Below are 15,834 nucleotides of genomic sequence, written 5' to 3'. Positions count from 1 at the left end.
TCTCACCACATGGTCATGAGAACTACCATGCGCGTGGTTTTTGAGAGAGGCTCCAACAGGGAGAATAACCATTCCGGACATGTATTGATTATGTCCTCTACCTTCAGCATGGGCCAATCTGATGCCATAACACGCTACAAATCCATCGTGAGGGGGCACCAGCACATTGTCTAGAAACCATCCTCTCGTTCCACACCACAAAGGGGACACACATCAGTAAGCTCCAGGTGGCGGGACCATTTATTAGCCCAAGTTGCAAGAGAGTTGGACACTAGCCTCCATGCGAAGACGCGTACCTTTGGGGGAGCAGGGCACCCCCATATGATCTTCCAGATGGCGCGATAATTATCCGGTGCCCTGCTCGTGGCTGACGCCAATGGACGCTCGCGCTCGTCCATGGCAAGGCGGTAGGAAGATCGAACGGTGAAGATACCGCTCCTCTCCGGCGCCCAAGCGATGATGTCCTCAGTAAGGCGTGATGAAGTGTGGATGTTGGCATTATTGTCGACGTCGATTGGAAGGAAGTATCACCAAAGCACGTCCAGGCGCCAAGCACCGGACGCATCTAGGAGGTCCACCACCCGCCATAGTCTGCAGGTACCCTATTGCATGATCGGCTGCCCTGTTGGCACCGTGGGCAACCATCAATCCCGCTAGATGCGGATATTTTTCCCTTTTCCGACGTGCCACACCAAACCCTTTTTCAAGAGCTCGAGGTCATATTGGATGGCCTGCCATGAAGGGGAGGCATTTCCCGAAAATACCATGTCCTCAAGACGCCCCTCGGATAGTATCGGGCTTTCAAAACCTGCGCACGTAGACTATTAGGATTAATTAAAAGTCTCTAAGCCTGCCTCACGAGGAGTGCTTGGTTGAAAAGACGGAAGTCTCTAAAACCTAACCCTCCCTTCATTTTATGCGCCTGAATATGCGGCCACGCCATCTAGTGAGTTTTACTTTTGCCCTCAGATGAGCCTCACCAAAAGTTTTGAACTATCTTGTTCAGATCATCACAACTGACATCGACAACTTAAAAACACCCATAATATAAGTGGGAATGGTCTGTGCTACAACTTTGATTATGGTTTTCTTTCTCAGCGAGTGATAGAGTATCTCCCCAAGCTATAATCCTCTTCAGAAGTCTTGATTGCAAGTTCCAAAATTTACCCCTGTTTCATACGCCCATTTGGTGGAGGGAGAACCAGATATTTTCCCTCAAAAGTAACTAGATCAACATGCAATATTGTGCGCACATTTTCCTGGATGCCCGCAATACAAGCATTTCCAAACAGTACACTACACTTGGCTGGATTAATGCATTAGCCCGTAGCTCTCTCATACGTGAGCAAGACCTCATGTACTTTCTTAGCTTGTTCCTCTTCTGCTTTAAAGAATAGCATGGTGTCATCTGCAAAAATAGCAAATGAGAAGCACCCGATCCTCTACGGTAGACTTTCAGGGGTGTGTAGTCGCCCTATCTTCTCCATCCTTCAACAAAGCCGAGAGACCATCAGCAACAAATAGAAACAGAAACGGAGAGAGAGGGTCACCTTGCCAAAGCCCACGCGTCGGTGCGAAAGAATCCAAGAGGGTCCCATTAAATTTAACACTATATCTCACCGAGGTGACACATGTCATAAATCTAGTTCACCCAACGGCGAGCAATGCTCATCTTTTGCATCGTCCGCTCCAAGAAGATCCAATCAACCCTGTCATAAGCTTTTAACAGATTCAATTTATATGCACAGAAACTTTTGTTCTGGTCTTTTTCCTACTGAATATAATGAATGCACTCAAAAGCAAGCAACACGTTATTAGTAATCATCCGCCCAAGAACAAAGGCACCCTGCAATTATTTAGACACCACCTTATAGATGACATTGCACAAACTGATAGGCCAAAACTCAGTGAGCCGCTCAGAGTTATCTACCTTTGGGATGAGGACAATGGAAGTGTCATTCACTCCATCAGGCATGACCCCTGTCCGAAAAAATTCCTTCACTCCTGCAATAACTTGCTCTCTCATGACGGACCAATTTCTCGAAAAAATCTGGCAAGGAATCCATCCAGCCCCGGAGCTTTGAGAGAGCCAATTTGGAATAGAGCATCCGCAATCTCCTTGACCGTAAAATCTGCACACAGACCATCATTCATGCCTTCAGTAACACGGGAGTTAATTAAGTTAATCATTGGGTCCACATATAGCAAGTCGTCGGCAGAAAACAGATTGGAAAAATAAGACGTTGCCATAGCAGCCATAGACTCATGGTCCTTGTGCACCACTCCTACATCATCAACAAGTGACTTGATATGATTTTTTTCGTGCCCACCAAACCGCTTTCCAATGAAAGAATTATGTGTTGTGGTCGCCCTCCCGCAACCACGCGACTCGGTATCTTTGCATCCAGAGCATCTCCTCTTTATACAGGAGTTCATTCATCATGTCATTAGCTTCTCTAGTTTCCTTGCGATCTGCATTCATAGACATAAGCTCCTCCAAGCGAGAGCAAGACTTGTTAATTTCCTTTATAACATTATCCAAAAAATTACGGCTTCAATCCTGAAGTGTTTTCATCAAGTTACCTAGTCTGGGGGCAATATCTCCCAAATTTAGCATTGAGCCCAAGTCAGCCCAACTGTTCATAATTACCTCTGAGGGAGCCGGGTCACGCCCCCACATCACCTCATATTTCCGACATCTTCTGCTGGCCGGTGGTGAAGCCTCCTCCATGACGCATCGGAGCAGGATCGCCAGGTGATCCGAACTTGGTGCAACCAGGTGCTCCACCTTGGCCTCCGAGAATAGATCCCGCCAGGAGTTATTTGCAATAGCCCGATCAAGGCGGGCTTTTACATTTGCCCGGCCAGCACAACGATTATCATAAGTGTATGGCAAGCCTGCAAAACCAAGATCTCTCAAATCACAAACCTCAAGCACATCACGAAAGAACATGTGTACTGATTTCTCTTATGAAGCATATATAGGTAATCAAACATGTATTTTGTGACTATTATGGGTAATGTAAGTGCAAATTTTCCTGAATGCTACAAGTTCTGATTTTTGTTGCAGTTTTCCTTCTTGAAGGCATTATCTTGTCGCTCGCGGTGTTCCCTGTCTTGTTGGTTCGGTCTCCATCTCTTCTTCGGTGCTTTGTGCCTTTGTGGGTTTAGCTTGTTCGGGCCGAGCATCCCTTGACTCTCTGCTCTGGTGCCATGTTCACGCCTCCTTGTCTTGTGTTGTACCCCTACTTTTACTCGTTCTAACTCCTTCTATTAATGGATGATAAACTTGGTGTATTCGCGTGTGGCGACTGTGCAGCCCTCCCTTCTGTTGCGCCGTGATTTGGGTTCACTTCCAAGTTCCAACCTTCAGCTTTTGCTTCTTGATAAGAGGATGCGACAGAATGCTAACGTGATTTGATTTGCTGAAATCATCATCTATCGGTCAAGGGTGCTTTCTTTTTTTACAGTAGGGTCAAGGGTGCTTTCACCTCGTCAGGCTACAGCCCTTTGTGAATTGTGATCACAGCAATGGGTTCAGACATGAGACATCAGACCATTCTGCCTTAGATCAGAGGCTCACAGCAATGGGTTCAGCCTTTTGTTGCCTTAAACCATCACAGCAATGGTTTGAAATAGAAGCAAAAAAATAAAATAAAATTTGGTTTGACATATAAGGTGCCCCCTCCCGTATTCTAGAACAAAGATAATTAACAAGTCGGCGCATCTTTCTGACACCGATCCTATTAGGATTGTCACCAAAGTCTATCCTACCTTCTTTCTTTTTCTTTCTGAACACAATACAAATGCAAGCGCTCATATATACATGCATACCCTCACCCCTATGAATGCACACACGCACACCCTATCCTTATGAGCACCTCCGAGAGACTGAGTCAGACTGAGTCGGTATATCATTTTAAGATTTTACGAAGTCACCGTAGGCGCCTCGTAGTCGACAGGAACGTCTCCTCCCACTAAAGACGCATGACCGAAATTCCTGAAATAAATCCACAATAAATCCGAGCAACAAGGAACCCTGGTGGGCTGGTGATACCTTTTTCCTTTTGTCATGGTCAAAAATATTGGTTGGTCCATGTTTGCAATTGCTTGGCATGCAAATGGTTCATTGGCAACTCAAGTCATTTTCCTAGCCAATGTTTGCCAAGCTAAACCTCAACCACCAAATTTCTGGTAGGGCAAACTTGGGCACAAACCAAACACACCCTTCCTCGCAAATGCGTAGCTCTCCCGTACTTTACACAAAAAGTGATGTAGTAGATATACAAAGTCTGCTCGATATTTGGGAAAATACGAATCTCAATATTTACTCTTATGATTGGTACAACAAACAACAAGATATCACCGCCTCCACATTTACAACAGGCTTGAACAGACAGGAACACTATAAGTTAACACATCCACTCAACTCTGTAAGCTTTCTGGACTTAAAACGAACAAGCGAGCGTGGACATGCGCTAAATACAAGGCTCTGAAGAGAGTCCGCTAAAAACTTTCCAAAGCAATCCACTAGGATCCAGTAAAGATCAACAAAAAGGATTTCCACAAGACGGCATCGATGAAAACTTGATGCGACAAAGCGGGGGCAAGAGATTCACCCATGAAGCAATGCTTACAGGCAAAGCCATGGGTTGATGGCTCGGGTTGGATCAGGGCTTCAACACAACTTTTTCCAAGCATGATCCAGAAAAATTGCAGTTATTGGCCAATTCTCCCCCGATGTTCAAACTTGACATCTGGCCTGTCAAAATACATATACGAAAAGTGAAATCTAGTTAGCACACACTCTTGCTTTATTCTAGTCCGCCATAATAGGCTGAACAAACGGCTGTATGTAGTCCACCATAATACCTAAGGCTTCACAGCAATATATGAATATGGAGTTCAAATCTATACCTGGAGTATGTTCACATCATCTACGTTTCACAGAGTTTGCGCCTCTAACAGCCTTGATCTGTTGCGATTCTCTAAAGCACACAAAATGCACCAATATCTGTCCATTTGGATAAATTGCAAAAGCACTGTTTGCAATGCGCTTATGACAAAGAGAACACATGCTATCTCCATCAATCTTCACAACAGCTTGGCGTCGTTTGTACAGGTCCTCCTTTACCTGATATACAGATTTAAAAAATAGAACAGAAGTTCATAAATTCCACTATACAGCAAATCTATTTGATAGAAAAAAACTCACAGCCTAACTATTAGCTAGGCATGTAATATGACTATGGCATGCATGATGAGACAGCATATTTATCAGCACTATGGCAGTATGCAAGATGATTACATACATCATTAAATTGTTTAAGACCAGGAGATGCTAAAGGCCCAAGACCACTAGTTAAATACTATCAAGTTCTTGTTTGCCCAAGTGTGGTTCAGCCGCAATTCCACTGGTTATAAAAGAGTAAGACTACTCCTAAGTTCAAAGTTTTTGCCTGCCTTATTTTCATGGGATGCATTTTGATTTGGGTCCAAAGGTTCTGTGCTCCCAAGGAATACTGGAAGATCATTGTTCATCTTTTCAATGTTTGCTAAGCAATGCTGGGATCCCTTACGCACTTTCCCTTTGATGCTGCAGCATGCTAAAGGTGGCTTTAAGAGAGCCCTGTTTCCTGGAGAAAGCCATAGCGGTAATGTAGCACATTTAGAAAGAGACAAAACGGTTTCGTTTTCCAAAATCAAGACCCACCTGTCTTTCGTTAGAAGGTGCCTTTTAAAGGGAAACTGAATTTATTCATCACCGAGTGAAGCCTATCCATCGTCGGCCCCTTTAGGAGTCAGGACTGGCTTCTTAGATTGTAACTGTCATATCTTTCTTCTTTGCTCAACAGTCACTAGTGGTTTACCCGTGTTTGACGTACATATGTAACAGTTTTTATATACACAAAATAATAGTACATTAGAGGGTTCCCTTACTCTTTCCCAGTGAAGAGAAACACTACCAGTTATAATAAGAAACATACTGGCATTCTCCAAGGACAACCCCAGGAACACAGCTACAAGAGAACATGGCATCAAGCTAACCTGAAAGTTTGCCCGGAGAATCAAGTTTTTGATAACCATATAATTGCGCCGATGTTCACTAGAGTTCCGCAATAGTGGTTCGAGAAATGACACCAGATCCTGAAAGCATTCACACCAGACTTATTAGGCTTTTCAGAAGCTTTAGCAACTGGACATACTCAAAGATGAAACTAAACAGCTGAAGCAACGAATTTTAGAAAATAATAATCTCACAAGCTGCATAATTGTTGTCTTTTAAGGGGGGCAAATTTGCGTATCTTGTAACAGCCTAAACAAAAATAAATCGCACCAGCTAACAGAGATATGTCATGTAAGCAAACAAAAAGAGAATACTACATTAACATGAACGCTCATACTTTTCTGTTGCTTTTTAAACACAATGCCTCAATAGGATGGTCGATGTGGACTTCTGTAAACCTAGGGCAGATGAAATATGATATCTTTCGAACACATAAAATATTCACCTGCAGTTTTGTGTCTCTTGGTAACAACCGAAGAGCCTGAGCACCATTTATTCTGTCCCACCGTTGGCTTAACAATTCAAGTGCTTCATTCAACATTATAGGGCCTCCGTCGCTAACATCATCTCCATCACCATCACTTCGGCCACTATCTGGTCCACTAGGGCTAAAGCGTGTGTCTTCAGCCCCTTCAATCTCAACAACCTTTCTACCCATACGCCCTCCTCTGAGCTTATTAGTAGAGTTGACCCTCTGAATTCCAGGGTACTGTGATGCCATTGGAATAATTTTCTGCTCGATCTCTTTTTCAGCTTTTTTCGGGTTTAGATAAATTTGCAGAAGATTAAAATAAATATTGGACTTGGAAGGCTGCTGCGCTCCTTCCTCATAAACACGGTCACAGTATGCAACTGCACGCTCTGGCATATGGAGCTGCAACATAGTGCACAAGTTATTTTGAAAGTTCAAACTCGCCCCCCTATCCATTAAAAAATTATATCAGCTGATATCAGAAACACATCAAAGAGCAGTGAGTACCTTATGAACAAAGAGAGATAATGCACGGAGGTGTTGATTCATTTTCCCGTACATGATAGCACGCTCTTCGAAAAGAGCATCCTGCGGAAGGCGTTTAAGAAGTGTGTCCGTATTGTAACCTGAATTACTCTCTAATGTAGATATCAACTTGTTCCGCGTTGGGGAATATGTTTTATCAGTCCAATTTCCTTCATCCTTCAGAATCTTGTACCAGTCAAGAACTTCAGAAAGGTAAAGTTGCACCTTCAGGCCAGAAAGTTTGATTATCAGTAGAAGAAATCCACTTATCGCAAACTTCGTAAGAACAGCTTATGGAACTAAGATCGTCTAAACAACATAGAACAAATTTTCACATACTAACAACGTGACAAGACAAAGATACGTACCAGCTCATTTTGTAGATTAGGATTGATCCCGGTTTCACTCATTGAAAGCATTAGCTCTAAGTAAGTTGACTGCAAATTTGGAGCATGCTGTTTCAGATATGAATTTACCAAATCTGCTGGAACATTTTCAGACAAAAAGAGTTCAATAGTGTCTGACGGGTTGCGTTCAAGAACATACAAAGAAGACTCCAAAACCAGCATTGGGTCAGATCTACAAAGGGGCTGCACAAAAGAGCACAGCATCTCAGATCAGCTGTAGAAAACCAGAAGAATGTGACAAGCGGACTAAGTCCATAATATGAAGGACAAAGTCCAAATAATAACCTGAAACACACACCAAACAATACAGCTGAAAATATTATGGCTGCAACAAGTTTCTCTAATGTCAACCAGCGATTCCAGGAAGCCAACTGATACCAGCAAGAAACACATTCAATATGATCCCACCGCCACGTCAAATGAGCAAGCATATATACACTAGGACTGATAATCCAGAAGTCATGATGCAATAATATTTAAATACACAGATATATATGCACAGAAATGCAATCCTGAAAACCATGAAACACACCTTGAGATTTAATATTCTGATGATGCTTCCACATTTATTAAATAAGTGTGCATTAAGACATGTTCTTGTCAAACTTTTACAGAGTTGATTTTAGGACAAATAAAACACCATGAAACCAACAGCAACTGGTTGGTTTTCATTGTTTTGTGTAAATGTACAGGTGACAAAGTGAATAACAGTATCTGTCATATGATGACAGAGGAGAAAAAACAATACCCTGAGATACTCAATGATCATTTGTGGGTTAAACTTTTTACTAAAATCAGCATTAGCCATCGCAGACTTCGATTCTTCAACCAACCGATTGAGTAACTGGAGAGCTTCACGGTGCATGTCATTGCTTCTGTAGAGCTCAAGTAATACCATATAATCGCTCTTTTCCTTCAGAAACTCCTCACATATCTTCAAATCACAATAATTGAGTCCTTTCAATAACTCTATAGCTCCTGGTGACTGTCTTGTAAGAACAAGAGCTTGAAGAAGAGATGTGTCCAGCACATTCGCCATTTCTCTTGCAACGGAGCTTCTATGTGTTTGGGGCCGTTTCTGACAATAAAAAGATGTAGAATCACAATGAATCACCTTTTCTTTATAGATATTAACAAACAAATTCTCAACTTTACATTATGTACAATAGACACCATGCACACTCGCAAACATAAAGGGCAAGAACTTTGGATAGGACGGTGTCCTGACAAGAAATTAAAACCAATTTATTTTTTATTTTTTATGCCAGAAGGTTCCTCTCACTCCAGGGAATTGCATTTACCTCATGTTTACAGGGATGAGAGTATCATGAACATAGACAGGAAGTTCGAATTCTTATGAAATCTCAGACACTTTAGTCTACATATTTGGGTTTCGTTTAACAAATTCCAGGAAAAACAGAAGCATAAACATGTGTCTTCTTTCTTCCGGATTTTTTCTACTGACCTTGGAGATACACAAAAATTGATAAATCAACCGCCAGATGCAAAATGAATGAAGCTCTCAGCCTACCTTACAAAAAAAAATCATTTTACTGTCCACGGATCCTAGAATGTTTAATCTCTAGGAAAGGAAGCGGCAGTATCAAGAAAAGGAGTAGATATCCTCAAATCAAACTAGGATTCATAATAACAGGTATGATATGCAGCCTTTTCAAAGACTCGGAGTAACACCAGATTGCACCAATTTGTTTGACTTTGCAATATTTCGGTCAAATTAGTGCCTGATTTACTTACACTATAGTAGTTCCTGCTTCACGCAATAATTCCACATCACAACTAATTACAATGTTCTCAACAAGAAAGCCAGACATTTGAAACAGTAGTTACCTTATTTGGCTTCTTTGCCTTATATGGCTCAGATAAGTTTAAGCTATGGTGCACAGCTCCAGAGACGACCTCCTCAGTTACTTCAGATGTCGCTCTATCAATTATACCATTTCTTTTCTTCTGCAAGTACTTCACAAGGGCTATTAGAGCATTATGACTCATTTTCTTGTTCTCCAATGGAGATTTATCATCAGAATCATGAAGTTGCAAAGAGTATGCTTCCATTTCATCTGTCGCATCAGAAGATTCTCTTGCTAATTCTTGAAGGTCTTGAAGCTTGTCATGTTCACCTATAATGTGTGTTTGAGGTAGAACAAGGTATGGGTATAGAGATAACACATAGGTAATATCCACATGTGCATCCGAAAACTGTTCCATTGCTTCCTCATAGCTCCCATTATCAAATAAGAAGTGCCCATATCTGATTCATGAAATAAAAAGGAAAGACGTTGGTTAGTTATACGCAAGGGGCCAAATTGTGTTATTATAAGAAAACATGAAAATTACTTGGAAGAAATGAAACGAGACTGTTCACATTGTAAACTAAAACAGCATCTAATACAAATCTACCATTGTATATTTGATTGATTACAGCCTTCAAAAAGGGGTACATGTGAACATCCATAGCCATTAACCATCACCCATCAGTGGTAAAATTTGAGAGTTTATTTTTCTAGAAAGCTTTCAGATGATCCTTTTGAGGTAAGAAACCTTACATTTGCTGTAAACTAAATTTTAACTACAACCTGTTTCAAAGCAAGTGAAAGTCCAAATGTTCAGCATGTTGTGCATTGCCAAGTGCAGCTTACTAGTCATCAAAAGCAAAATAATAAGCAAGTTTAGTAATCCTGGTGTACACGAGTACATCAAGTCTTGGCATAACATTTTATTGAAATGACAAATTACCAAATGCCAACAACCTTTTCCATCCATAATTTATATGTTGTTTGCAGACTGTATATGAATTGCCACATACAAGTCTTAGTGATAATAACATAGTTAGGATAGTATATGGATTGTATGGGAACAACTGTATGTGAAACAACTGTATCTGGCACTGAATAACTCTCGGCGCCACTAATATGCCCCCATTCCTTGGGAGCATGTAGAATGCACTAGCACCCTTGAGGTGTACTAGTGCATTAAGTCATCAGAAAACATGTCCAAAGGCCATGAAAAATTCTGAACGAATGTATATGGCTTAGAGATAATACACATCTACCATGCGACAGAATTTCAGATCCAAATAATAACTTCATAAAAAAAGACAAATCATGATGTGAGTAGTACAAAATTCAAATCTGAACTGAACAGTATCATGGAGAGAAGGGCATGGGAAGTGGAGAAAAAGAGAGGGCAGGGGGGAGCAGGGATATAAAAACAGGCCCATGAGGGCATTCTGGGAATTTGAGAAAAAAAGGAGGGCATGTTGATGGGCAAGCTCAATGCGTGCTAGCTATTATGGCGATGGCATAATGAGAACGGAATCTGAAAATGAAGAGGGCGTGGAAATAACCCAGAGTTCTGGTGACATATAATGGTTTTCTTTTCCTTGAATTTGATTTCCTGATGACAGATTCAACACAAAAACAGAGAGTTGTGCTCCAGTGCTTGAAATAGCTTGACTAAAGTGGAACAGCATCTACCCAATCATGTCATGCAATGACATAAGCATACTATCAACTGACTATGGACAGAGCAAAATGAATACTATCATGGCCATCTGATCAGGCAATCTGGACATACCTCATGTGTATTGAGCTTTCTTTTGCAGCTCGTAGGTTTGAATCCTCAGGTGGAAGTAACTTGCACAATGCCAGCGCGTCCTCAAATTCTCCAGAGGCGGTCAATTGCACTATCTGTATACCAAAAGATATACGTACAAGAACTAAGAATAAATTCTTACAAACAACTTCCAAAGTTATCAAGACAGATCATTTCTTGTTAACTTGCGAGTTTCATCAAATTAACACTCCAGTAAAAAAGCAAAAGGCATTAACTATTGGGAAGAATTTGCAATGGAACTGGTGACATAAAAAGTATATGAAACAAAGATCCTTGCCTACAGCACAATACACAATTCGGTTGATCATTTTTCTAAAGAGAGAATATTAGGTCAAATTATTTAATTTTGCTTTTTTCTGCTGCGTATTTACAATTATGCAATGACCATTAAATTATCGAGGTTTCTCAGACCATATTCAACCTATACTGGAGGCGGAACCTAGCATGAAACAGCAGTGCCATGACTAGTGATAGCTAAAACGAAAAATATGTAAATATTGGCATCGGTGCGCTGATCAACATTCATAAAGTAAACGCACCATACCTGGGCACCAATAGGAACAGGCAGCAAACCATAGACTGAGTTGGACAGCGAAGCAAGTATATAGTTGTCAGTTTGAACAAGCTTTTGAACATCACGGAGGACAACTGTCTGAACCAATGCGCTGGGAGCTCTAAGAGACCGTATCTGAAACAATACTCAGTAGGTTAGGTGCGCTAATGAAACTTACGACTTTGATATTCTCTTTACAACCCAATACACAAAACAAAACAACTTACCTCAACATGTCGTGGCAGACGTGCCACAGCATACGGCTTATGTATAACAACAGAGGCAGGAGTGTCCGACCAAATTATCCGACCGTCTTGAATAAGTTTCCCGTTTTGATCAACAAATACACCGATGTTGTCCTGGAATAAGTGAACAAAGCAAAAAAGATAAATGAGACACTTCATACGTGTTTGAATCTCGCTGACCTCGACCTCACATCTGTTCTACAGAAAACTTTCATGGCACATCAGCGTGCTTGAGAATCTGAATCAAGCCGGTCCCTTCTGATAGCTAAATGGCAAAGTTTGAAAGTATTCTAACTGGTACCCCAAGTGTTATTATAATGCATCTAAGCTAAAGGTTTTCACATCAATTGTGGTACAACATCTTCAATATTTCACAAGACAAGATTCCCTTATCCTCAAATTGTGATGCAATTCAACTGAAAGAAGGCATTCAGCTTAGCTATTGATTAGGAATCAATGCGAAGACAACAGAATAAATTCCGGTGTTTAGAAAAGCTGCCACATTCTTCTTGTAAAGCATGTCACGTTGTCATCTAGTCATTTGGAACCAAAAAACACCACAAAATGCTATCATCGATCTGCCAAACAATATCATGAGATGGAAAATCAATTAGAAACTAGTAAGATCGCGAAAAGAAGTACTATACCTTTCCAAGGAGGAGCTCCCCGGTAGGAAGAGGCACAACTAAAGGAGGAGCAATCCTCCCAGAAGAAAACACTTCAGTTAATGTCCCAGTCATGCTATTTATGATCATATAGTCCCTCCTGATCCCAAGGCATATGTTGTCACCACACCAGGCCATTGATTTCACAATATCAGGGACACTAAATTCCTTCACCTCGACAAATTCTCGCCCACCTGACAAACAGAAATTAAATTTCTTTGCCTGTTCACAACAAGATCATTTGAACATTTTAAACATTTGCCATCTTTCCAGATTCCTTTATTTTACAGTACAAGCTTACACAAATCTATCAAACATGCACCATACGAAATTAAAATTTTAAGGCACATCAGGCCTCAATTCTTACATAAGGTACTAGATGCGGCTAAATACAGTTAGTCTTCTCTACACTGCTCTTACAACACTATGAAGCTTATTTACACATAATAATTTTTCCTTTTGCGAATCTCAACAAACAAAGGTATACTGGTACTTCATAAGCTTTTCTGAATTCCAAACGGTCACATTTGCAAATTTCCCCTTGCCAATGAAAAATTACAAACATTAAAAAATAGAAAAAGAATTGATGGAACATACATTTTGTTTTCTCAAGATTATAACATAAAGTTCGAAAGGAATACAGTCCTTCGGGTTAAGGAGATACAACTTCATAGCATACTAACTAATCTGCTAAAAACAATTTATTAGAGCTTCCCTAATTCAGATATTATAATGTATTTATCATGGAAAACTAGAGAACATAAAAGATGTGTGTTTCCTACAATGGAGATTCCCCTGAGTAATATATCAAGAGATCAATCAAAGGTTTTAAGCTCTTCACTGAAGGCTTCCCGCTTTAACTAAACTAAAGACCATAAAAGATGTGCATTTCCTACCATGGAAATTCCTGGAAATGTCTATAGCGCAGTTGGCTTAGAAGTAGTTATTTCTCAATCGAAAGTGATACACATCCGATCGAGATCTTCCCATCCCTTATATACTTGCACGAATCTCATGTTTAGAATAGATGGTTCTTAATGGTTACTCGGCAATAGTTACTTCTAGGCTTTACTAGATTCTCATGATCTTCATAAAATGACATTGCTTTGCTAAAACCACAATGTACTTCGCAGAAATATTCAGTATTTGGGTGGTAGTTCTTATCCTCCAGATTTGCAAAAGCTAATATCCTTTACTGATATGTCCAGTCAAGGGCCCAAATTTTGGGACCTGAGCTTGTGATCTAAATTCCAGTACCAATGATTTTGCAGTTACCAACTCTGAACACCAATTCGCAATCCACCCCAAAGTTGTGATTCTCCGAATTGAGACTAACAAGTAACAACGGGTTATTTATTTTCAGCTCCACCGAGACCCCAATCGATCAGATGATCAAGCTACGGCAATGAAAAAACATATGCTCGGATATATCCAAAGCAGACCACAGAATTCTCACTGTCGAGGCGGAAGACGGTTAGGCGCTTCTGGCGGCCGGCGGCAAGCAGGCCCCGGCGGTCGTCCCAGGCGAAGACGTTGGCGCCCTTGGTCTTGGAGACGACGGCGACGGTCTCGAGCCCCGGGAGGCGGTGGAGGGCGACCCACTCGGAGAGCGAGAGCAGGAGGTCGCGGCTGGCGCTGGCCTCCATCGCGGAGGGCGCGCGGCGCCACAGGCGCTGCTCCTGGCGCTCGAGCGCATAGGGCCCGTCCCTCCGGATCTCGCCGCCGTCGGCGGGGGGCGGCGCGGAGTAGATGCGGAGCGAGCAGTCGGAGGCCGCGACGAGGAGCTTCCCGGCGTGGGAGGCGACGGCCTCGATGCGGCCGGGCACGCCGGAGACCAGCTCGACGGCGTCATACGCGCTGTGCACCATGGCCGGCGCGATCGGGCGGGCCCTTCACCTCGACGCGGCGCGAGGCGGCCCCGGCGGTCGTCGTGGGGGAGGAGGAAAAGGTGGGGGTCGAATCGGACAGGCGAGAGATCGGAGTAGGACGTTGGCCCGTTGGCAGAGGGAGTCGAGGTAGAGGACGGGAGTATACGAGCGTATACGTGTATCCGTCGTATTTTCTACAAGTAGACTTACTCTTTTTATTTTTGGAAAAAAAACTAGTAATCCCTCCTTCCCGCAAAAAAAAAACTAGTAATCCCTCCATTCCCAAATACTCCCTCCGTCTAGATACGGATGTATCATGATACATCTACATCTAAACGAATCTAAGACAAGAATTTTGGGATGGGTTAAGTATAAGTCTTTGTAGAGATTTCAACAAGAGACTTCATGCGAAGTAAAACGAGTGAATCTACACTCTAAAATATGTCTTTACACTGCGGCGTTGTCCAACATTTTCCCAAGTGATTAGTAATGTTAATCAAGGTTTCTTTGTATTATTTAGTGAAGAATGGTTGGAGCAGCCCGGGCAGCTGCCCCAGGTCGCTGGGAGCTAGCTCCGCCGCTGTTTATACATCCGTATGTTGTAGTCCATTTGAAACCTTTAAAAAGACTTATATTTTTTAGAAACGGAGGGAGTACATACTTGGGGCAACTATACACGTACTTTTTTTTCTTCAAGGGGAAGAAAGAAAACGGTCCCTAGGAGCGCTTCCTTCGGTCGCCGTCCTCCGGCGGCTCGTCGTTTTAGGCTTTAAGTAGCTTAGGTTTTGAGTTATTGTCTTGGCTTCGGCGGCTGCGATGTCGGCGCTGACTAAAGAGTCTTCAAATTCTACTATGACAAGGTGATCGTCCTATGGTTGGGGATGAATTTGGAAACCAGTCTTGTTCAAATAAGGATGGTGTGGCGGCGGCGGCATTTTCGTGATGGACGTGTGTCCTCGGGCTCTAGGGATGGCAATGGGACCCATTTATCCACATACCCTGCGGGTAAAAACTCCTATTAAGGTAAGGGTGTGAAACTAAAAGTTACCCATAGGTATATAAATATGGAAATTTGAAGCCCATCGGATAGAGCGGGTACGATGTGGGATCATATAACCCATACCCGTATACCCATATACCCATATAAATCTACGTGAACTCAATTGTACAGCCTACACTTTGTCATGAATTTATGAACTCAAAATGTATGACCATGTGATGTTGTTTTGATGTATTGTTATTTACGCGAAAGAGTGATGTTGTTTATTAAATGTCTTGTTGTTTATGATGTGTTGTTGTTTGTAAGAATGTGCTGTTATAATCTATTGTTGTAATTATGCTTATATGTTCCTATTTATGACTATGAGTTGTTAAACTGATGTTTTACAAATATGGGTAA

The 15,834-nt window shown here is 41.8% G+C and overlaps 1 protein-coding gene across 1 annotated transcript; it reads right to left on the bottom strand.

Annotated features, from left to right (window-relative positions):
• Positions 1 to 4,300: 4,300 nt before the first annotated feature.
• Positions 4,301 to 14,541, bottom strand: LOC119286876 (vacuolar sorting protein 39-like). Its single transcript, XM_037566346.1, has 13 exons — positions 14,024 to 14,541; positions 12,550 to 12,761; positions 11,885 to 12,016; positions 11,649 to 11,792; positions 11,066 to 11,178; positions 9,320 to 9,740; positions 8,220 to 8,549; positions 7,433 to 7,654; positions 7,047 to 7,289; positions 6,513 to 6,941; positions 6,049 to 6,147; positions 4,918 to 5,134; positions 4,301 to 4,762 (listed from the first exon to the last, which is right to left on the bottom strand). Exons 1-12 carry the CDS (start codon positions 14,433 to 14,435, stop codon positions 4,934 to 4,936), a joined length of 2,958 nt encoding a protein of 985 aa, XP_037422243.1. The 5' UTR covers positions 14,436 to 14,541; the 3' UTR covers positions 4,301 to 4,762; positions 4,918 to 4,933.
• Between the last annotated feature and the right edge of the window lie 1,293 nt (positions 14,542 to 15,834).

Source organism: Triticum dicoccoides, chromosome 4A (genome assembly GCF_002162155.2).
Source record: "Triticum dicoccoides isolate Atlit2015 ecotype Zavitan chromosome 4A, WEW_v2.0, whole genome shotgun sequence".
NCBI lineage: Eukaryota > Viridiplantae > Streptophyta > Magnoliopsida > Poales > Poaceae > Triticum > Triticum dicoccoides.
The sequence above is the reverse complement of the archived record's forward strand: the minus strand, read 5'-3'. Positions and strand labels throughout refer to the sequence as shown.

Excerpts from the sequence above, each read along its gene's own strand:
- LOC119286876 (XM_037566346.1), bottom strand. The coding sequence starts at position 14,435 with ATGGTGCACAGCGCGTATGACGCCGTCGAGCTGGTCTCCGGCGTGCCC. Across the intron at positions 11,793-11,884 it reads GTCTGCCACGACATGTTGAG|ATACGGTCTCTTAGAGCTCC; the intron begins GTAAGTTGTTTT and ends GTATTGTTTCAG. Across the intron at positions 9,741-11,065 it reads GAAAGCTCAATACACATGAG|ATATGGGCACTTCTTATTTG; the intron begins GTATGTCCAGAT and ends TTCATGAATCAG.